At 35.4% G+C, this 23,588-nt stretch overlaps 2 protein-coding genes across 6 annotated transcripts in view; one reads left to right on the top strand and one right to left on the bottom strand.

Annotated features, from left to right (window-relative positions):
- The window catches only part of opcml (opioid binding protein/cell adhesion molecule-like), a 375,490-nt gene that overhangs the window by 131,627 nt on the left and 220,275 nt on the right, over positions 1 to 23,588 (top strand). The window contains exon 1 of one of the 5 annotated variants that reach the window (XM_087269340.1): positions 613 to 890. The exons of 3 other annotated variants lie outside the window; for them this stretch is intronic. In XM_087269340.1, coding sequence (XP_087125466.1) covers positions 812 to 890 — 79 coding nt within the window. In that variant the 5' untranslated portion in view covers positions 613 to 811. Of the gene's footprint in view, positions 1 to 612; positions 891 to 23,588 lie in introns of those variants that run through there. One more of the 5 variants, XM_087269343.1, reaches the window with a different exon arrangement.
- Positions 1 to 23,588, bottom strand: part of LOC147842129 (uncharacterized) — a 183,112-nt gene that overhangs the window by 79,176 nt on the left and 80,348 nt on the right. The window lies entirely within an intron of this gene.

The raw sequence follows: 23,588 nt of genomic DNA, 5'->3' as shown, positions 1-23,588 counted from the left end.
TTGTAGTAGTAGTATTTGTTGTTGTAATTGTACTACTACTACCATGACTACTACTAGTAAAGCAATTGACAGAATAATTGAGGGTTCATTCTGCTGTGGCAACCTCTGATAAAGTAGGAAATAAGCTAAAGGAAAGTTAGCTAGTAAGTGACAAAAAAATAATAAAAAAAATACTACTAATAATAATTCAAATACAAACTACCGTACACTGTAAAAAATATTGGTTGCTTTAAATATTTAAGCTGAATCAAAATAACCTTATGAGGTATTTGAACTTATAATATATTTTAAAACGGCTTGTGTAACTTATCAAATTAATTTAGAACATGATTAATGTAGTTTAATTGATTACAATGTACTAAAACATGCTGTCATGACTAATTAATCATGTATATTTTTTACAGTGTAGTTACCTAATGACATTAAAACACAATGGCTAATAATGAGTGGATTATTATAGAGAATTGAGTCTTTTAAACTTCATCCCAGTCATTTATAACGGGGAATAAGACAGAACTAATTGTCTGTAGTGAATCAGTGGTGTTTTCCCTCGTCTAAGTGTTTAATGTTTTATATCACTAACTGTGACTTCTAACTGAAGACCACTTTTTTACTGTCAATTATTAGAGCACTGTGATAGATATGCTGGATAGCGGTGTGCAAATACATTTCTTTGACTGAAAACACCTTCAGCCGTGTATCATCTAACACATCGCTTCATGAGTGATCCTCCTGCAGATACAAATCAATCTCGATTTCGCATGCACTAATCGGCGATAACGAGTCTGCATGAGAGTCTGAACTGACAAATATGATGCTGATTTGTAATTTATCTGACTGCATGGAAATATGGTCCAACTGGAAATGTGGATATTTTAACATAGCAACAGGTAACTGAGCGTCCTCTAAAAATATGTTTAACATGAATTTAACAACTAAGGAGTTAATGATTGATTTTATTTGATTTTGTTTTGTTTAATAATAATATATTTATCTATTTTTAAATTTATTTAATGAAAGTTATTGTGGTTTGAGTTTAAACTAAGAATGTGAGAAATGCTGACATTTTCAGTATCAATAATTTAGTTTCCATGGAGAGGTTAAAGACTTTTCTTAGACTGACAAATGTTTTGGATATTCAGATGTATTTTGTCTGCAGTTCGTGCCTTAGTTATTTATTTATTTTATTTTTTATAATGGCATTTATATCATCTTTAACAAGAAAATCATCAGTGTGTGCACATCCAAATTCCTTAAAGACAGGTTGTGTATCAAGCAAGACACAATTGAAAAAAACTAAATCAGCACGCTGCCATTTTAGCTTTCAAAAACAAATTGAAACCCAGTACTGAGAAACATTCATACACACTCATTCACAAACATAGACTACTGCAAATTTAGCTTATTCAATTCACTTACAGCATACTGCCTGTCTTTGCACTTCAACCAGAACTGTGAGTGGACAGTGCTAACCACTGAGCCATCGTGTCACCCCAGGTTGAAGCATTGTCAAAATAAATTTGTTTTCGAGAGCTAAAGTGGCACTTTTTCATTTATATCATCTTTAGCAACATTTACTGTACATAATGAACATGCTTGCCTTCATAATTGATTGGTTATTTATTAAGGTTTTTATGTAACATATTTGTCATCATTAGTCACATTTTGTCAATGTTTTAATGTAGTAGTTTTTAAGTTGCGTAATATTTTTTAACTAACTTTATTAAACAATATATACTTTATGGATTTTTGTTTTTGTAATTTATTATTTAATTTATTTAGCCATTAATATAATGTACTAAATAATTATCTCCTGTGATGCTTTATTTAATTACATTTTAATTTAATTTTTATTTTTTATTTTTAATGATATTTTATTTTATTTTATTATTTTATTCTGTTTAATTCAATTTAATTTTATTTTAATTTAACTGTTTGCTACTACCAAGTAATTACTAGGCTGTTTTGTTTTTTAATATGTTATTTTCTGTGTAAACAAGTCTAAATATCAATTATTTTAGCAATACTAACATAAATGCTATTTATTTTCATTTATTTCATTTTTAACTGATGTTTTTAAATCACCATAACTTAAAAAAATACTATAAATTAATAAGTTACAATGTTAGTGGATTTATATAAACATTTATAATATAATATAATATAATATAATATAATATATTATAATATAATATAATATAATATAATATAATATAATATAATATAATATAATATAATATAATATAATATAATATAATATAATATAATATAATATAATATAGGTGACAGGGTGGCTCAGAGGTTAGCACTGTCCCCTCACTGCAAGAAGTTTGCTGGTTTAAGTCCCGGCTGGGTCAGTTGGCATTTCTGTGTGGAGTTTACATGTTTTTTCCGTGTTTGCGTGGATTTCATGCACAGTATAAAGACATGCGCTATAGGTGAACTGAATAAACTAAATTGACTGTAATGTGTGCATGTGAGAGTGCATGGTTGTTTCCCAGTACTGGGTTGCGGCTGGAAGGGCATCCACTTTATAAAACAAATGGTAGAAAAGTTGGCGATTCATGAATAAAGGGACTAAGCTGAAGAAAAATGAATGAATAATATGATATCATTTCATATATCATATCATATAAATTATACAAATATTTATTTTAGCTAGTTGGCTAACATAAACAAACACATAAGCTCATTAAACCATATCAAAACAAACAGAAATCTGAAAATGTTCAAAATATTCTAAGATTAAAATCTATTTATCAAGAGTTAAAATTTCAGACACTGCAAAAGGATAAATCCAACCATGGTCTTTCATGTGATTAATCAATCCTCATTTACATATCAACATCTTTGACAGACCATCTCTTACTTTTCCCTCCAGAAGACCCGCTAGTTAATATTATACAGCACTTCTCTCCTCTCTGCGCTCAACAGTAGAAACACTTCAGCTGAGAATACAGATGCCAAACAATCATGCATTATTCAATTAACAACCCTTTTTTGAATTCAATCCTGAAAAGCTAAAACCTCCCAAATTCTGCCTTTTCAGCACCACTGAACCACATCTCTTCAACAAACAAGACACAATGCAGTTTTCTTGTGATCCACTGGGGGGCAAAGGCGCACCACCGTCTCATTTAGCCCAGAATGACAATGACCTATTTTGCAAAAAATAAAAAAAAAGACAGTAGTTTCTGTTTCTTTGAAATGCACCCTGTCTATTCCTATAGTAATACATATGCATGTTCAATAACACAGCGTTGTGTCAGAGCATCGCATCCTAAGTTTAAAAAAAAAAAGTACAGGATTTATTTGAAGACTTCAACTCAATCTCTTGAGGAAGCCGAGGCAGATTTCTTTACTTCCATCACACCCGGTTTAAACCCTGAGGAAGCTTTTTGCTTGCTACCAGACTGACCTCATACTAACCAGCCAATGATGGAGGGATTAAAACTGCATCATCTTTTTAGCGCTATAAATAATCTGCCCCGAGTTCTGCCTCCGACTTCAAAGAGATGCAGCGCACAGATTAGCATGTGTCTTTAGCGAGGCGACGTCTATTAATAATGAGGGCTGTTTATCCTCAAGGGCACTCTGGGACGGGCCCAGGTTGGCGACATTGGAGCCTGAGTCAGGTTTTTGGGTGAAGACAGAGCACCTTGAAAAGGGGGAGACAGCACAATGTATTGAGGAGACGCGAGGGAGCTGGGTTAAATCTTTGGAGACTGTGAAGACGGAGAAAAAGCAGAGGGGAGGGAGAGAGACTGAAGAGGATACAAGCGTTAACTGGGGCTCTGACCATCCGGATTAAACACAGGGAGTACCAGTGGCCCCGGGCGAGGGGAAAATTAGCTGGAGGTGAAGTGAGGACACTTGGTTGAGGTCATTGCGAGATTGGGTGTGAAGTTCAGAGCTGTGTGACATGAAGAAAGTACGCAAGCGTGTTTGATATGCTCTACATCCTCTGTTGAACTTGAGCGTGTTCTAGAACACTGCAAGGCCTACTTTATTAACTGTGATGTTCTTGAGACATCGGTGGGCAAAACTTTTCAGGTCGAGTGTTGGCTTTTGATTAGGGATGCACAATATTGAAAATATTGAACATTGTGATTATTTAGTTTTTTTTCTGTGATATACAGCTGTAGTTAGAATTATTAGCCCCTCTTTAATTTTCTTTTCTTTTTAAAATAATTTCTCTGGGCTTTTGTGCTCAAAGCACCTACTGACTACTGGAGCTCAGACGAACTCGTACACTGCAGCATGACAGTGTGTGTGTGTGGGGTCATTAATGTGTGTTTTCAGCAGTATAGTGTTGATGGAGATCTTTTTAGAAATGCTAGGTGAAACATCATTGTGGACGTTGATCATTTTCGTTCTAAAATGCTATTTTAGTATTAGAGTAAACAGGGCCTAAGTGTGTATTTTTCATGAGTGGGTTGCTGCTGCGACAGTGGTGGGGCAGAGGATCGCAATGCCACCTCGGCATCAGGATGTCTATCGGCCATTGGCGATGGATGATGGCATTGTCTATTCTCAACTGGCTTCATGTCAACTATAATTTCAATTTAACTTTGGAGAATCTGCAGTGACTATATTGTCAAATAATTGCGCAATACAATATTATGCGGCCCTATTTTTAATTACTTCAGATGTCTTCTGCTTCGTGGTTTTGTTTTTGGGGTACGTAATCACAATGTTTTTTTTCTGTTTTATTTTTTACCTAAAAACTGGAAACTGCTAAAACAGTCGATAAAACACTGGAAGTATCACTTTAAAAACTGTGAAAAGTTTTGGTGTTTACCTTTGATTACTTCCGATTCTGTCTCTTTTGAGTATGTTTTTGTATCTGGAGTTTGTTCGCATGATCTTTTTTACCCTAATATTGAACAACATTGATACTAAACTTCAAAAATGGTTGACAAAAAACCGCTAGTCTTACTTTATAAACTGTGACTTCAATTCAGGTGTCTTACTTATAAAAGTTGTGTACACAAAAAACGAGGGTGGAAATGTGTGTACTTCACTTCCCATGCAAATATTTCAATCTATGAAAAGCAAAAAAGAAAACCTCACGTAAACATTTAACTAAAATATTGACTTAAACCACTGTAAAGCATCATAAAAGCAATAATCATTAATTAATACATAAAATGTACCCCATATTTTTACTTTTAGAAGGGTTTCTATGCAAAAAAGTTTTTTTTTTTTTTTCTTTTTTTTTTTTTAAGTGAGACCCCAGGTAAACACCATTTTTTACTTTTGATTCTCTCTTGTGTTTTTTTATTTTTTTTTTTATCTGGGGTGATTTATATAACTTTTTGGAAAATTGTCAATGTATAGTAAAAAATGGGAAACTATGTCGATGAACAGTAAACAGTGAAGACAGTTGATAAAATGCTGGAAGTTCTTTAAAAACTGTGATGTTCTAAAACAGTTGTGCAAATCTTTAAGTTGATTGTTGATTATTGATCACTTCATAACGTTTCATCTGTTTTGTTGTTTTGTAATTGTGGAATGTTTACAAAATGCATGACAATAGAAAACATGAATTTAGGCTGTTGTGCTTGCCCTAAAAACACAAACAGTTAAAATTTATTCCTCTAGCACTGATATGTAAACTATAAAAAAAAAAAAATTGATAGAACAAATTTCTAATTAGTTAAGTTCTCATTAGTAAGCATTAACTTTTTATTGTGTATCATTATTTAGCTGTTAATTAAAATTGTGCATTTTTAAGAAAAAGATAAAAAAAAAGTTATTAAGAGCTCAGTTGATTTTCACATTTGTTTTCCACTTTTTGTTTTCATTTTTTTTTATTGTCCTTGTTTTTGTCAAGTTATTTTAAATAAAGAGTTGTTTTCCTTCAAATTAGAACAATGCATTTAAAGTTAAATATATTCAAATATATTTCTGAGCGATTAGACTGTGTAATTAAATCAGCAGCAACCCACACCGCTCTTGATGAAATGTAGAATTTTTCATGGAACATAAAATGCTGAACACTTTAGTCGGATTTCTGGAGTGACATTTTTGCCAACTTATATCAGCTGAAATGTTTAATCACCATTATATTATAAAAATCACCTAATAATTTTAATAATCAATAAGATATTTTGTACAAATGATGTTAGCAGAAAATGAGCATGATATAATACTTTCTTAAGGATTATGTGACTCTGGAGACTGGAGTAAATAAGCTGAAAATTCAGATGATCATCAATACAAAGATGAAACTGTGCGCACAGAATGATAGGTCATGCCTTATCTGCTCCTACATTAACATATTTTACGTCTTTTATTACTTTAGTTTTAATTTCCAAAATGAATCATCATTGCACTTAACAAGTTTACAATGGTAATTAAGCTTGTTGATACCTTTTTAATGATATATGAATGAATAATAATGCTTTGTTTCGTTATTTCATCTTCATTAAGGAGCATGGTATTTACAGCTACTGTATATTTCTGTCCGTTTGCATCCCGTCTCTTTGTGCCCCCTGGAAGCAATGTTGCGAACTGCCGTTACACATAAAAACATTTTCCTAATCCATTTGTCTCACTGCAGCGTCACACGCGGATGAAGTGGTCATTTTGAACTGTCACTCACTTTATATACTGCAGGTGATTGGTTGCTGTCACCATAGCAGCCAATGAGCTTGCTTCTAGACATTTTAAATGCCTCAGTGTTGTTTTATTTTAGGTTTATGCACTGCATTTTCAGAGACCCTCCTTCACCCCAGCTCCACCTTTGTTTAGATCTGCCACAGGGTTTACATGTATATTATGTTTGCAGTATATTCTCAGACTGCATTTCTATGAATATATGTACTGGCAGTAGCAAGGGTTGGTACTTGCTCTGCCTTAGTATTCAAAGCAGCAGCAGCATAGCAGGTCTATTCCGCCAAGACTAAACACAACAACATCGCCAAACACAACTTTATTACCATACTAAATCTTTCAGAGAGTTAAGTAGAAAACGGTTATTTTATAATATTTCACAATAATCCCTATTTGATACTTTTTTAAAAAAAATGACATTTGTAAAGAAGGACATCCTTCAAAACAAAGGCAAACAATCTCACTGACATCAAAACTTTTAACTTCATGTTCCAAATGTAAATACCAAAATCCATCTCGGATACCATCTGGAGTGTATATAAGAAGTGTTGTTCTAGTTGATTTTACTGCTGTCTTCCCCTGAAAGCGGCTCATTGTTTTGTGCTTCAAAAGCCTGAGGTAGACGTTTGTCAAACCCGTCCACCTCCACAACACTCTCAACAATGTGGGTGCATTCATCACACCGAATTTGTCATCATAATAGCAAACCTTATCCAAAGACATCATCTGGGGAGAGCATTCCTGTAGTTACCTTGACACATTTTTACACTTCCTTTCAACACTTCTATAGCTAAAGAAGACGACTGATGACATTCGTAATTCACATTTGCGAGCATGCTATTTCAGCTCCCTCACTTCAAAATGACGTTGTTTGGCCAGTCAGTAATAAGAGAATATTTGCATCTGAAGGAAGCTCAGCATGCAGTTGCTCAGTCTAACAGGTTGTTATATATATATATACCCAAACACACCAACTGTGTTTTAAATTATGGGATGCACTGATGGTTTGGGGAGGTTTAATTGAAAAAGAAAAATCAAATAACATTAAGACTGTGCTACAAATAATCTGTATACCTGTACAAAATGAAAACTAGTGAGAGTAAGTTTGAATTTGTTTCTGATTTTTAATTCATGAGAATAACATTTTGGTGGTATTTTTGCATATCACGGTTAGTGATGGAAAGTTCAAATCATTTTACTGACTCGGAACTTTGAGTCTCGTTCATCAAGATGAACGAATCTTTTTTCGAGTCCTTTCGTTCATTTGGTTCAATTTGCCAAAATATTTTTAAAAAATTATGTATTGCTTCCAAACACATCTACAACTAGCCCAAAAGGTTAATTGCATGACAAATAAGTCATAAATAGAATGTAAGAAGGAGAAATAATAATTTAATGTTTACCTGCTCTTTTGTCTATGAAGGCATTGTTGTCTCTTTGCTCAGCTCACCTCTTCATGTCTTCAAATGTCTGTGGTTCATTCACGTTACACTGACAGTAACATATAAGCTTAATCAATGCACAGTCTAAGCCGATAGGAGCCATGATCGTTCGTTCATCACGTGACAGAATGACTCAAACCCGAGGACTCGAGAGATGAACGGTTCAATTCTTTTTCCGGCTCTAAACGCGTATGATTGGCCTGTGAGGAACGAGTGACTCAGACCTGATAGAGGACTCGAGAGATGAACGGATCAATTCTTTTTCTGGCTCTAAACGCATATGATTGGCTTCTGCCAATGTGATGAAGACTTGAAATTAACGATACTACCTGCACAAATGTGCACACGCGCGGATGAACAAATGACTCCCTGAGAGGACTTGTAGTTCCCGAGTCATATTGAAGATTCGTTCAAAATCACGGTTTTCTTTTTCATTTGAATGCTGTACTTCTTTATTTTACTGACATTACTGTACTATTTAAAATATGTCCATAATATTTTTATGGAAATACTTGTTTTAAGTTTTTGCTATTAATCATTCTCAGTGGTTAATGACATGAACAAATCCAATATTTGAGTTAAGGGATGGATACTTTAAGACTTATACAATATTACATTCTCATGTACATCTTGTAAAAGTCCACATTGTCAGTTTTACTTGAATCAAAGAACAAAGTTTTCTGTTTATTTTATTCAGTGTTAAACGTAAAAGATACTTTTTGGTCTATTTGTCATGCATAAAAATGTCTAATTGTATTGCACATACTTGTCGTAGACTCGTAACATACTTATAATTATTATTAAAGTGTGGAAATTTGTGAAAATCAAACTCTACCATCAGTGAGTAATAAACTGAAGTTAGTAAGATATTCGCTCTGACTGGATCTTTTGAATCAGTGTGTAGTAAACTGAAGTGAGTACCTAACTGTATATTCGCTCTGGCTGGATCTTTTGAATCAGTGAGTAGTAAACTAGAGTAAGAACTGAACTGGATATTGGTTCTGACTAGATGTTTTGAATCAGTTGGTACTAAACTAGAGTGAGTACTTGACTGGATATTCGCTCTGACTGGATCTTTTGAATCTGTAAGTAGTAAAGTAGAGTGAGTACTTTACTGGACATTCACTCTGACTGGATCTTTTAAATCAATTAGTTTACTGTAGACTCACTGTGACTGGATCTTTTGAATCAGTGAGTAGTTAACTGGAGACTCGCTCTGACTAGATATTTTGAATGAGTACTTAACTGGAGATACACTCTAACTGGATCTTTTGAATCAGTGAGTAGTAAACTGGAGTAAGTACTTAACTGGGTACTTGCTCTGACTGGATCTTTTGAATCAGTGAGTAGTTTACTGGAGACTCGCTCTGACTAGACCTTTTGAATCAGTGAGTTGTAAACTTCAGTGAGTACTTAACTAGGTACTTGTTCTGACTGGATCTTTTGAATCAGTAAGCAGTTAACTGCAGTAAGTACTTAACTGGGTACTTGTTCTGACTGGATCTTTTGAGTCAGTGAGTAGTTTACTGAAGACTCGATCTAACCGGATATTTTGAATCAGTGAGTAGTTCACTGGAGACTCACTCTGACTGGATCTTTTAAATCAGTGAGTAGTTAACTGGAGACTCGCTCTGACTAGATATTTTGAATCGGTGAGTACTTAACTAGAGATTCACTCTAACTGGATCTTTTGAATCAGTGAGTAATCAACTGGAGTAAGTACTTAACTGGGTACTTGTTCTGACTGGATCTTTTGAGTCAATTAGTAGTTTACTGGAGACTTGCTCTGACTGGATATTTTGAATCAGTGAGTAGTTCACTGGAGACTCACTCTGACTGGATCTTTTAAATCAGTGAGTAGTTAACTGGAGACTCGCTCTGACTAGATATTTTGAATCGGTGAGTACTTAACTAGAGATTCACTCTAACTGGATCTTTTGAATCAGTGAGTAATCAACTGGAGTAAGTACTTAACTGGGTACTTGTTCTGACTGGATCTTTTGAGTCAATTAGTAGTTTACTGGAGACTCGCTCTGACTGGATATTTTGAATCAGTGAGTAGTTCACTGGAGACTCACTCTGACTGGATCTTTTAAATCAGTGAGTAGTTAACTGGAGACTCGCTCTGACTAGATATTTTGAATCGGTGAGTACTTAACTAGAGATTCACTCTAACTGGATCTTATGAATCAGTGAGTAATCCACTGGAGTAAGTACTTAACTGGGTACTTGTTCTGACTGGATCTTTTGAGTCAATTAGTAGTTTACTGGAGACTCGCTCTGACTGGATATTTTGAATCAGTGAGTAGTTAACTAGAGACTTTCTGACTGGATCTTTTGAATCAGTAAGCAGTAAACTGGAGTAAGTACTCAACTGTGTAGTTGTTCTGCCTGGATCTTTTGAGTCAGTGAGTAGTTTACTGGATATTCGCTCTGACTGGATATTTTGAATCAGTGAGTATTTAACTAGAGACTTTCTGACTGAATCTTTTGAATCAGTAAGCAGTAAATTGGAGTAAGTACTCAACTGGGTACTTGTTCTGACTGGATATTTTGAATCAGTGAGTAGTTCACTGGAGGCTCACTCTGACTGGATCTTTTAAATCAGTGAGTAGGTAAATAGAAACTTGCTTTGACTGGATCTTTTGAATCAGTGAGTAGTAAACTGGAGTGAATACTTAACTGGATATTCACTCTGACTGAATCTTTTGAACCAATGAGTAGTAAAGTGGAGTGACGACTTAATTGGAAACTCACTCTAACTGGATATTCTGAATCAGTGAGTAGTAAACTGGAAACTCACTTTGACTAGATCTTTTAAATCAGTGAGTAGTTAACTGTAGGCTCACTCTAACAGAATCTTTTGAATCAGTGAGTACTTAACTGGAAACTCGTTCAGATGAGATCTTTTGAATCAGTTAACTGGAGACTATCTGACTGTATCTGTTAAATCAGTGAGTAGTTTATTGGAGACTCGCTCTAACTGGATATTCTGAATCAGTGAGTAGTAAACTGAATACTTGCTTTGACTGGATCTTTTGAATCGGTGAGTTCTTAACTGGAGATTCACTCTTACTGGATCTTTTGAACCAGTTAACTGGAGACTCATTCTGACTGGATATTTTGAATTAGTGAGTAGTTCACTAAAATCTATTTTCTAACAATGTTCTTACTAGATCATTTGAATCAGTGAGTTATTTTCATAATCCTGATAGCACTCCAGAATGTACTCAATGAGTATTTCAATGATTTACCTATAAAGGGTTAATATTTACTGCAGGATAAATGTTGAAGAAAGTAATGAAACCTAATTGCTCCTATTTAAAGAAAAAAAAAAAAAACAACAGCTTCTTCCAGGTTGTCTATATTTTAATGGACGTCACACCCATAATTCACACGAACCATCACGGGGCATAGGGAAATGTGAATCATAAAAAGTGACAAAAATTATGAGGCAAATTTCATCCGTCGTCTAACAGGATGTTGAAACTCCCCCATCGGTGGCCCTGTCAGTTTTCTGTGAGCCGTTGCAATGGCAAACATATCATTAAAGCTCTCAGGCCTTGAGAGCTTTTCTCGTCTCCAGCCACACTGCTGATGCAAAGGGCTTCGGGGACGTTTTCAAGGCCTCAGCCTACTTCTCATCTGCAGACAGAGAGCTACGGAGAGGAATAGGGCTCTGTGTGGTGCCTCTGTTTGGTGAGAGCAAATAACACGAGTCCACCGCTCCGCTTTGAGGCTGAACACAAGGCTTTGAGGCTTAAAAGAGTTTTCCAACCCGCGGTTTTTGTTTCTGCAATCACATCTCCATTTAATATTCAGAAAGGGATGACTTTCTTTAATATTGTGGTGGCAGATTAATAAATAAAAGATACTGTACGTTTAATTGTTCTTTTGTAGCTCAGGAGAACTGATCTAATTTCTGATATTTTTACATTTAGAGAGTTATATTTTTTTGAGGTCTTGAGTTACCCATATATTTATCCCAATCTACACTGTAATTTGTAAGTATATTTATTTGTTCAATTAAATAGCAGGATGCAATTTGCGAGAACATTTCAGTTGTCTTGTTAGAAATCTATTCTCAATTCAAATTTCACAAGCTCTTTTCAGGTTGATAGTCAACACCAGCATTTTTACAAATCTTTCATGGTGCCCAGGATATTATTTTGTTGTATTTAAAACATACAAATTATGTCATCAATTACTCACACTTCACTTGTTTTTCTGTTCAACACAAAAATATTTTGAAAAAACATTATGGAACCCTGTAACAAGAGCTGTGAACCTACACTAGTCTCACGGTTCGTTACGATTATTATGCCATCGATTCGGTTCAATTCGATATTTCGGTGCATTGACATTGCTTTTCATACACAGTTTTATAATTTCTACACAGCAGCAGTTCTTGTATTAATATATATATATATATATATATATATATATATATATATATATATATATATATATAGATATATAGATATATAGATATATATATATATATATATATAATATGGTTATTTTTATATACTATTTGTAATACAATATTTTAATTTAATACAAACAGCGGTGCACCAAAGAAACGATTAATTTTGACACCCCTACCTGTAACCCTCATGTGTCAAACTCAGCTGCTGGAGGGCCGCAGCTCTGCACAGTTTAGTTCTAACCCTAATTAAACTCTCCTGATCAAACTAATTGAGCGATTCAGGCTTGTTTAAAACCTACGGGTAATGCCGAGTTCAGACTGCATGACTTTAACCCAAATAGTTTAAAAGGCAAATCGGTGCTCGTTCACGCGAGTAACAATCAAACAATGTGAACTATCAAAGACGTGATTTGAGAGAATCACAGAGGAGTCACCGATACCCATCATATATTTGGCATGCTAAATATCTGGACCTTTTTGCGATTCAAATCATGCTGTGTGAAATGAGTTTTGAAATAACATTTTCATCACCTACAGCCAATGAAAGAGCAGCATCCATTAGTATGGGTACCTGCAGGCCAGCGGGAAGTTGGGGCAGAAGTTAAAAGTGCTCATTTTCAGTTTATTTGGACACAACAAATGGAGGAAAAACTAGAGTGAATTTGGAGCACCCGTGTCTGTTTGACTTGTCATCTGAGCAATGTCACAACTGGGTTGGAATAAAAGAGCTGAGGATAAATTTCTAATTCCCTTCAAACCCAGTTGAGGAAATATGTACATTTTCTACCCCATTAAAGGCTTCTTTCTCATATGTAGTTGATAACAAAATATATAATATGTGTTTTTGGTAGTATGATGTAGTTTGGACTAAGTTGTCGGCGATTCTTCCTATTGTTCAGTCATGCAGTGTGAAAATCCCTGTTGCTGATCCATCTTGCAGTGTGAACAAAGCAGTGACAAAATGCTAGCCCAAGTAGTCATGAAGGTTGAAAACATCTGTGACACGACTACTATGATAATTATGCAGTCTGAACTCAGCATAAGTGTGCTGGAATTGAGTTAATACTAAACTGTTCAGGGCTGTGGCACTCCAGGAACTGAGTTTGACACCCTGCTGTAACCATTGAGTTCTCTAGTATTTGTTTTTGCTACTGTAGATGTCAACTGTTACCAGTTTCTGACATTGTTCCAAATGTTTTATTTTGTGTTCAACAACCATTTATATATTGAGAAATGTATTTTTATTTTGGGGTAAATTGTTCCTTGATTACTTCTTTTCAACTTCTGAATGAGAGCATGGTTTAAAAAGTATCACTTTTTCTATCTGTATTGATTAGTAAGCATTATCCTAATTATTATGTTTTCATATTAGCTGACCTCTGTCCACTTTTTCTGCTTTAAATGTTTTTTTTTTTTTTTCTTAGCTTGTTTTAGGATTTGGAGATAATTGATTCTAAATATCCATAACAGATATACTCTCACTATACTCTATAGCAGTAAAACTATGGAATGTCAGAATAAAGGGCCAATCACAATAAGGGTGCTTTCACACTAGCACTTTTGGTCCACACCCAGGTCCATTTGACGTCAAAGTACAGTACATCTAGCTAGTGTGAACGCTGACTTTTAAACGTCTGCCTGAAAGAGGTGGTCTGGGGTACGGTTTGTGCGAACTTTGGTATGGTTAACTTTTGTTTTGAATGCAATCAGAATAAGTGAACTGCCAACTATACAACAAACTTTAGTTTTCATAACGTCCATTCGTGTGCGTGCGTGCCTGCGTTCGTGTGTGTGTGTGTGTGTGTGTGTGTGTGTGCGTGTGTGCGTGTGCATGTGTGTGTGTCACCTGCTGTGGTGACAGGAGTGACTGGCCCACTGCAAACAGTGATAATGTCTGCTTATCTTCACCAAAAATAATTTCTGCAGACAATACATTGTGTTCTGAAAGTTTTTAGTGTTTTTGCAGCAGGTAGATGCAAGTGGCTCTCTAAAGATTCAGTAATAGCAGAATGACCATGATATGCAGATTGCAGATATCCCCATTTTGGTTGGCACTTTGTTTACATTGTCGTCACCTAGCAACAGCTCTACACAAAACAGCAGCTTGATGACACAAGCGTACTGGGGTTCAAAAGGAAAAAAGCTACCCAGTCTCATTCTGAAAGCGTAGTCCAGCGGATGTTTCTGGAGACCTCTAAATACATCCCGGGAGGTACGTATTTGTGCAATTTTTGTTTTCGTGAATCCGCGAGAGGCCGCTGTGTGCACTTTTTCGTATCTCGAACGTCTCTCGCGAGTGCTGTTCGCGCTTGCACTGTTCTCACGTGAACCCAGCAGAGGCTGCTGTCTGACTGACCGAATGATTGACTGCGAGACCGGTCAATCGGCTGACCCACCCTCATCTTTCCCTAAACCCAACCAGTTTTACCGATTCACCCGCCCGTCCACTCACTTCCCTAAACCCGAGCAACAATTTAGAAAAGCCGTCTAGAAAAAGTAAAGCCCTCGTCTGATTTTTTTCACCACATTTTTGGATTTCACCACATTCTCATCCTGTTTTGAACTCATTCACTTTATTTTTTGGATTCTGTTTTTGTCTTACCTGATTTCTGGAACTGCTCTTCCCCGGCCTCAAACCTGGTCGCTGTGGTCAACTCGTCCTCTCTGCATCTGAAGTCCGCTGACGCACACGATGAGCTGAGTGGACAAACTGATTGCAGCGGGAAAGCCTTCCACACGGAGGTAAGCGGTCAGCCGGTAAGCGCGAAAGGGAATGGCGTCACACCGCCCCCTAGCGTTGCTATAAAAAAAATGAAATGCAGCCATATGTACCTCCCGGGACGTATTTTGCAGTCTCCAGAAACGTCAGCGGGACTACATTTTCAGAATGAGCCTGGGTTGGAAAAAAGACAATGTTAACAAAAACCAGCCGAGAGAGGGACTATCGAGCTTGAATTCTCGGATCAGGCATTCGGCCCAAGTGTGAGAGCACCCTAGATGGGATTTTCAGTTTTGAAAACATCAGTTCTGAGTCATAGCGCACTGCCTTTTTTATTGTCTTTAGAAAAGAGAAGTGCATTGTACTTTTTATGTTACTAGAAAACCACTTTATTAACCGTCTTGGTGCTGGAGTGCATGACATCGGGAGTTTACTTGAACTGCAGACACAGAATATTCAGAATACAAAACATTGAAAGCGGTTAGAATGCGAGACAAAAAGTGTAATCAGGGTATAAGTCCTGCATAAAAAAATGATAGATCAGCTTGTCAGTGGCATAGAAAGAGTAAATTCTAATTTAGAGTTTGTTAATGAGTTAATGAGCAATTTCTAAATGAAGATTGCATGTTTCTACAACATGTTTTTTGTTGTTGTTGTTGTTGTTTTAAAAGGGGTGATTCCCTCATTCTGTGAGACAGATCTGCTTGTCGCCTGAGGGACTACACGATTTTGCTTGTATAATCAGTTTTCTGTCTCTGAAGGCAAAAATGACATTTTCCGAACTCTTTGAAAACGGTCACATTCCTCAACTTTAGAAAGCACTTTAAATGGGCTTTTAATGAGCGTGTTTTCAGTTACAAAGTGCCTTTTTTGTCAAAAGATCTGATGTGACAGTTGAAAACGGTCTGCGGTTCTCTTTGTTCCGCAGCCTTGCTGTTTCCAATACATTTAACAGTGAAAGAAGACTTCTCATTTACCATAGGATTGTGCAACATGTTTAATGTTCGCCGTTATGAATGGTGGCTTGTAAATGAAGGATGATGACACAACTGTGCGCTTTTATCTCTTTAAGCGTTTTTTTCTCTTTCAAGGCATCTCGGATGAGCTCCATTGCCTTTGTCATCAATGTCCAGATGTAAACGACATGGAAAAAAATCTATTTTAATTTCTAAAAACATATAGATTATTTTACTTTAAATCTTTACTAATATAAATCGCAATTTGTTAACCTTAATAAAATTTCATTAATTGAATGAATGAAAAACAACCATACATAAATGAATATATTAATTAGCATAATTAAAAAATATATTAAATTTATAAATTTTATTTAATGTTTTTTAAACTATTTTCAAAGGTTTAGCATTTGCTCTATATTTATTTATTCCTATAATCTATATTTATATTTTGATGTTATTTTAAGGATCTAGCAATAAAATTTATTGTTTATCATAAACAATAATTAATAAAGTACTGGTCTAAACTGATATATAATTGCGCTAAGTTGTATTAATGATTTCTAAAAAGGCCCAATGCTTATTATATCTTAGATTCTATAAGGGAATTGTGCATCAATTTTTTATTAAAATTTTTTACATTTTCATTTAATTGAGTTGGTGAATTAATGTTTTATTTTGCTTTGTTTTCTGTTTTTGTTTTGTTTTCTTTTATTTAACTTTTTCTTTTCTTTTATTTTTTTTATTTCATTTTTAAATTTTTGTTTTGTTTTGTTTTGTTTTGTTTTACTTTTTTATTTATTTATTTTTTTCATTTTTTATTTTATTTTCTTTTATTGTATTTTATTTTGTTTTGTTATTATTATTATTTTTACTTTGCTTTATTTTATTTTTATTTTATTTTGTTTTGTTTTGTTCAATCATTTATTAAAAGCTTTTATCTTGCTGTTTTTTTTTTTTTTCATCCTCATTTGATTGGTATTCGGAAATGTTCTAAATTTCTACAAATCTCAGCCACATCACATTAAATTTATCCTTGATTTTCTCATTACTTTGTGTTGTACAGACTCCAGAGAGTCTCAGTTTTTTCAAGTTGGATGGCATTATTTCTATGCCTCTAGAGTGATATGTTTATTTACACTGTGTAACAGATGTAAATAATAACCCCTCCTGGGCTGCGCAGGTGTGCAGTGCTGTACTGCTCATGAGGGAGAATATCAGATGAAGATATGTGCTCTGTTTGTGTCTAAATATCTGCAACCAGCAAATAAAGTCATTCACTTTCAGGCTTACAGTGATCAACAAACACTACAGCATCAGCAGCTAAAGTGTATTGAGCTCAGCCTTCAGTGGTCAGCAGTCAGGTCTTCTTCATGGGAAGAATTTACATGACTTTGATGATTATCTGATGAAAAACTGCTGCTGTGGATCTCGCTTGAATATTTTATCGCCTGCTTTTCACAGGTCACTCACCTCAGTCTACATGATTCTGTTAAGGTTTGCATATTATCATTTGTTTCATTGATGTTCAGTTGGTTTAACCAAAATCAGTTTTATGTTACACCATTCATAACTTCAGGGCCAGACAGAATCTATGTGGACAGGTTTTGCTATTTCTGTGCTGAATTTTGTTCTGTGGATTTATGCGGAATGATTTTAAGAGTATAGTAACTAAAAGCTTAACACATTAAATAACTTTTTGACTTTTATTTAAGCTTTACAATGCAAATACAATCACCACAAGTTTGGTAAAAGAGTCTTTAATATAATAGATCTACATAAAGACAAGGAAAGAAAATATTACAAGAAAATATTACTTTACATATTGAGTTGTACAAAAATTCCATAAACATTTGCATATTCTTCAAAAATATTACTGAAATTTATAAAAAAACAAATATAAATATATCTACACACATTTACATAAGTAAATAGACTCGATGAGATAAATGATCTGCAGATTGATGTATGGGTCTGAATGAATGAATGAATGAATGAATGAATAAATGAATTAATCAGACAATGAGTCAATGAACAATTTAATAGTGCTAATAATCAATAAATCAAGTAAGTAGTATTTTTTTTTTTGTAGTTTGAAAAATATTTGTTTGGTGTTTGTCTGATTAAAAGGCTTTTCTGTTAATATAGAAGATAGTGTTAATATTCTCTTTTAGAAATTATGTTCGATGTGTATATATTGATTCTAACATTTATTACATTGATACATTTATTCTGTGATTGTTATTTAATAAATAAATAGAAAGTTTAAAATAATAGCATTAACTTTTTTAGCATTAACCTTTTTAAAATGAGTTTTAATAGGTCAATGTTTTCATTCCTGATCAGTTTTTGACAAACAGTATTTAAAAACAGTATATTGAAAATACATTAATATTGTTCACTGTTTAGTTCAATTCTAGCTCAATTCCTGAGTTTGAATAGAATGTCAATATGTTTTTATTGTATTTTATTTATTTATTTATTTATTTTGAACAACAACAACAAAAAAATCTTGCATTAAAACTATTCTTTAAACAAAATACATTTCTTCATGGTCAAAATGAAGCAGGATGGAAGCACAAGCTTATTATTTTCCCCACACTGTATAAAATTATATGAACAATTATTTAGAAAACATATGTTTTTCAGTTCATTGTAATTTATTAAACTAAGTTAATCATGTTCTAACTTAATTTTATAAGTTACTCAATCTGTTTTAAGTCAGTTTAACATAATGAGTTTGATGGACTAATACGGTTAATTCGATTCAGCTTAATTTAGGGCAACCAGGATTGCCACACACATCATTTCAACTTATTTGTTCATTTACTTATCTCTTCTTTGTATATGAGACATTTTTGGCATATTTGACATATTATATGGTTAATTCACCTTTTAAAAACATGATTTGTATGGCAAACAGCCATTAACTGAAATTTCATCAACATATTCCTTTAATAGTGCGTATTTTTACAATCACCACTTTTACTCAATATATTAAGTTGAAATAAGATGTTATAATATTTTCAAATTATAAGTCGATATGACTATTATGAGTCATATGCTATGGATCACAGGTGTCAAATCTAGTTCCTGGAGGGCCGCAGCACTGCACAGCTTAGCTTTAACCTTAATTAAACACACCTGATCAAACTAATTGAGTCCTTCAGACTTGTTTGAAACCTACAGGTAAGTGTGTTGAAGCAGGGATGGAACAAAACTATGCAGAGCCGCGGCCCTCCAGGAATTGGATTTGACACCTGTGATAGATAGATAGATAGATAGATAGATAGATAGATAGATAGATAGATAGATAGATAGATAGATAGATAGATAGATAGATAGATAGATGGATGGATGGATGGATGGATGGATGGATGGATGGATGGATGGATGGATGGATGGATGGGTGGGTGGGTGGGTGGGTGGGTGGATGGATGAGTGGGTAAGTGGGTGGGTGGAGGGAGGGAGGGATGGAGGGAGGGATGGATGGATGGATGGATGGATGGATGGATAGGTAGATAGATAGATAGATAGATAGATAGATAGATAGATAGATAGATAGATAGATAGACGTGATCATCACGTGAAAGACAGAAGTCACCCACATGCACTAAGAGCTGGAAAAATTTTTAATCTGTTAATTCCTTTTTTGTTTTTAAATATTCGCTTTAAAGTCGTCTGTCTCTACATGATGTCACATGATGAACAAACGACTCAAAAACCCGAAGACTCAAAAGGTAAACTAATCATGGGTGTTTCTGGCTCAGTCTGTACACATTGGTTAAGCTTATATGGGACTGTCCAGCCTGATCTCATGTGGAAACATAAGTATTTTAGGTTTTGTCAGTTTAGTGGAAAATTCATACAACTTTAGTTGAGTTGTGTGAAAATGTACGATTTTAAAAAGGAGGCAGGGCACCCCACCCCTAACCCCAACCGTTAGGGCAAATTGTACTAAATAGTACAAATTAGTTTGTACAAATTCATACAAATTAGCCACTAAATCAAAAAGTTACGAATTGCCGTGAGATTGCGTTGGACTGTCAATGTCAGGTGAACGCACGACTCAAATTTGAAGACATGCCAGATCAGAGTTAATCATAGACAAAACACCAGGTAACCAACAAAAGATTATTTTATCTTTCTTAGTATATTTGCATTCTAGTTTTGCCTTGTTTGTAGTGTGATCAACATTTGAGCTAGTTGTAGGTGTGTTGGTTACATCTCGTAACATTTTAATGCTATTTTGGCAACTTAAATAATTGCCAGACTCAAAAAGATTAGTTCATTCTGATTAACGAGACTCAAAGATCCGAGTCAATAAAATGATCTGCACTTCCCATCAGTGCTAAACTGCTGGTTGTCTTCACAGCAATTTAAAGTTACACACACTTTCTTCACGAGACTCTGAGTTTTGGATTCCACAAGCCTCCCTCATCCCCTCAGTCATCTGTTTAATAACCATTCCTAAATGCTTCAAACCATGACTCGACAGTCGGCTCCAGTTTCCGTTGCATCTGCTTGATTTTTAAAGCCGTTGTTTACTCCGCAGTCAGTCTGAAGCTGATTTTGAAGTCACGTATAGCTTTCAGAAACATGTATTCATAAGCCCTAAGGCCGAGCGGCTCGCGCCTCTGGAGTTTGATCCGCAGAAAGACCTTTCATCTCCAGACAGCCCGCACATAAAGTGGGCAGTGATGGTTTGTACGCTTTAGCGTTGTCTCGCCAAATTGCTGGCGCTTTACTCCAGGCTCCTTGAGACGACTTGAGCTGGGGGAGAAATCAGGAACATGACAGGCGGTGTCTAATCCCAGGAGGGATCAGAGAGAGGAATGATCTCACCTAATGAAAGCGAGCAGGTGATGAGAGACACCTACAAGTCTCTCCTCACAACACACTTCATTAATATTCCTAATCCCGACAGCAGCGATTCAGATGTCATTCACCACGCTCCAGGTTATTAGAGGGTGGATCTAAGCGCAGGTAAAGCCCTGATGGGAGAACATGTGGCGCTGACAGGGATGGCGATGTTCACCTATCATCTCCACTCGGCTGCGGAGAGAGACGCTTTGTGGCAGATCGACGCTGTGGAGACGTTGTTTTCTACATGGGTGAGCTTCCCAGGCGAGATAGCAGATTGACTTTGCTGTCTCCACACAGGGTGGGGGGTGAGCTTGGAGGCTTGTTGAGTTAAAGAAAGTTACTTTGGGCTAATTGGGAGATGTATAAATAGAGACTTTAATAGATGAATTGATGGATGGACAGATGGATTGATGAATGGGCAAACAAATAACCAGATGGATGTATGGATGGAGAGATTGTCAGATACACAGATGAATAGATAAAAAAAGATTAACAGATGGATAGATCTATAAGGTGGGCAAATGGACTGATAAACAGACAAACATATATGGATGTGAATGGACAGGCAGATGAATGAATTTACAGAAAAATATGAATGGATGGATGGGCAGATGAATGGATGAAAAGTCAAGCAGATGAACAGTTAGATGTATTGATGGAGACATGGGTGAATGGATAAACAAATAGATGTAAGGAGTGGACAGCTGGATTGCTAAACAGACAAACGGATGGATGGATGTGGATGGACAGATGTATGATGAATGGACCAATGGATGGACGAATGTACAAAAGGATGTATGGACAAATGTATGAATCTATGGGTGAACAGATGGATGAATGAATGGACAAACAGATGGATGTGTAGATGGATGGATGTACAAAAAGATGAACGGATGAATGTATGAATAAATGGATAGATGTACATAAAAACTGATGAACAAACAGATGATTAAATATACAAACGAATGAATGGACAAACGGAAGAATAGATTCATTGGTGATGAACAGATTTATAGAATAATGTACAGATAGACTCGTATGGATGGACAGAAAAACAGATGGATGAATGGCTGGACAGATAGATAAATAAACAGACAAATGTACAAACAGATTGACGGATGAACGGACAAATGGATGGATGAATATACAAAAAGGTTAACAGACAGATAGGCAAATGGATGGATAGATGAAAGTATAGATGTAGATAAACTAATGAATGGAGGGATGGATGTATGAATGGATAGATGGACAGATGAATAAATGCATCAATGGATGCATGGGTATGGGTGCATGGATATGAATGGACGGAAAAACAGGCAGATTGATGGATGGATGGATGGATTTAAGATGAATAAATGAACTGATGGGTGAATGTGTGGACAGATGCACTTGTGTCAAAATAATAATTCTATAAATTATGTACAATATTTTATGGGTAAAATATTACCACACAATTTTACCATAAAATAAGATATAGTCATATCATTTTTTAATGTATACATTTTATGACTGTATTTGATTTTTATGACAAATAAACCCCAAATAGAGGTTTTTATTTTAAAGATTTTCTAAAATTGTTGCAAATTTATTAAGAATAAAAAACCTGAAAAATCACATGTACATAAGTATTCGCTGCTTTTGCTCAAGATTTTGTTGATGCACATTTGGCAGCAAATACAGCCTCAATTAGTTTTTGAATTTAATGCCACAAGCTTGGCACATCTGTCTTAGGGACTCTTTGCCCGTTCCTCTTTGCAGTACTTCTCAAGCTCTATCAGGTTTGCTGGGAAGCAATGGTGTACAGGCATTTTTAAATGTCTCCAGAGATGTTTAATAGGATTTAGGTCTGGGCTCTGGCTGGGCCAATCAAGGACAATCACAGAGTTGTTGAGAAGCGACTATTGATATTTTGGCGGTGTGCTTTGGGTCATTGTCCTGCTAAAAGATTAACCGTCGCCCCAGTCTGAGGTCAAGAGGACTCTGAAGCAGGTTTTTATTCTGGATTTCTCTGTACATTGCTGCATTAATCTTTCCCTCTATCTTGACTAGTCGTCCAGTTCCTGCTGCTGACAAACATCCCCACAGCATGATGCTGCTACTACCATGCTTCGCTGTCGGAATGGTATTGGCCCGGTGATGAGCGGTGCCTGTTTTATTCCAAATGTAACACCTGGCATTCATGAGTTTAACATGAGTTTAATATTAGTCTCATCAGAGCAGATAACTTTGTTTCTTATGGTCTGAGAGTCCTTCAGATGCCTTTTGGCAAATTCCAGTTGGGGAGTTGCTTCCGTCTGGCCAATCTACCTTACAGGCCTGATTGGTGGAGTGCTGCACAGATGTCCTTCTGTAAGGTTCTCCTCTCTCCATAAAAAGAACGCTGGAGCTCAGACAGAATGACCATCGGGTTATTGATCACCTGCCTGACTTAGGCCCATCTTTCCGGATCACTCTCCGGATGGCCAGCCAGCTCTAGAAAGAGTCCTGGTGGTTTTAAACATCTTCCACTTATAAATGATGGAGGCCACTGTGCTCATTGGAACTTTCAAAGCAGCAGA

This window comes from Danio rerio, chromosome 10 (assembly GCF_052040795.2).
Source record: "Danio rerio strain M-AB ecotype USA chromosome 10, GRCz13ab, whole genome shotgun sequence".
In the NCBI taxonomy this organism is placed as follows: Eukaryota; Metazoa; Chordata; class Actinopteri; order Cypriniformes; family Danionidae; genus Danio; species Danio rerio.
The sequence above is the reverse complement of the archived record's forward strand: the minus strand, read 5'-3'. Positions and strand labels throughout refer to the sequence as shown.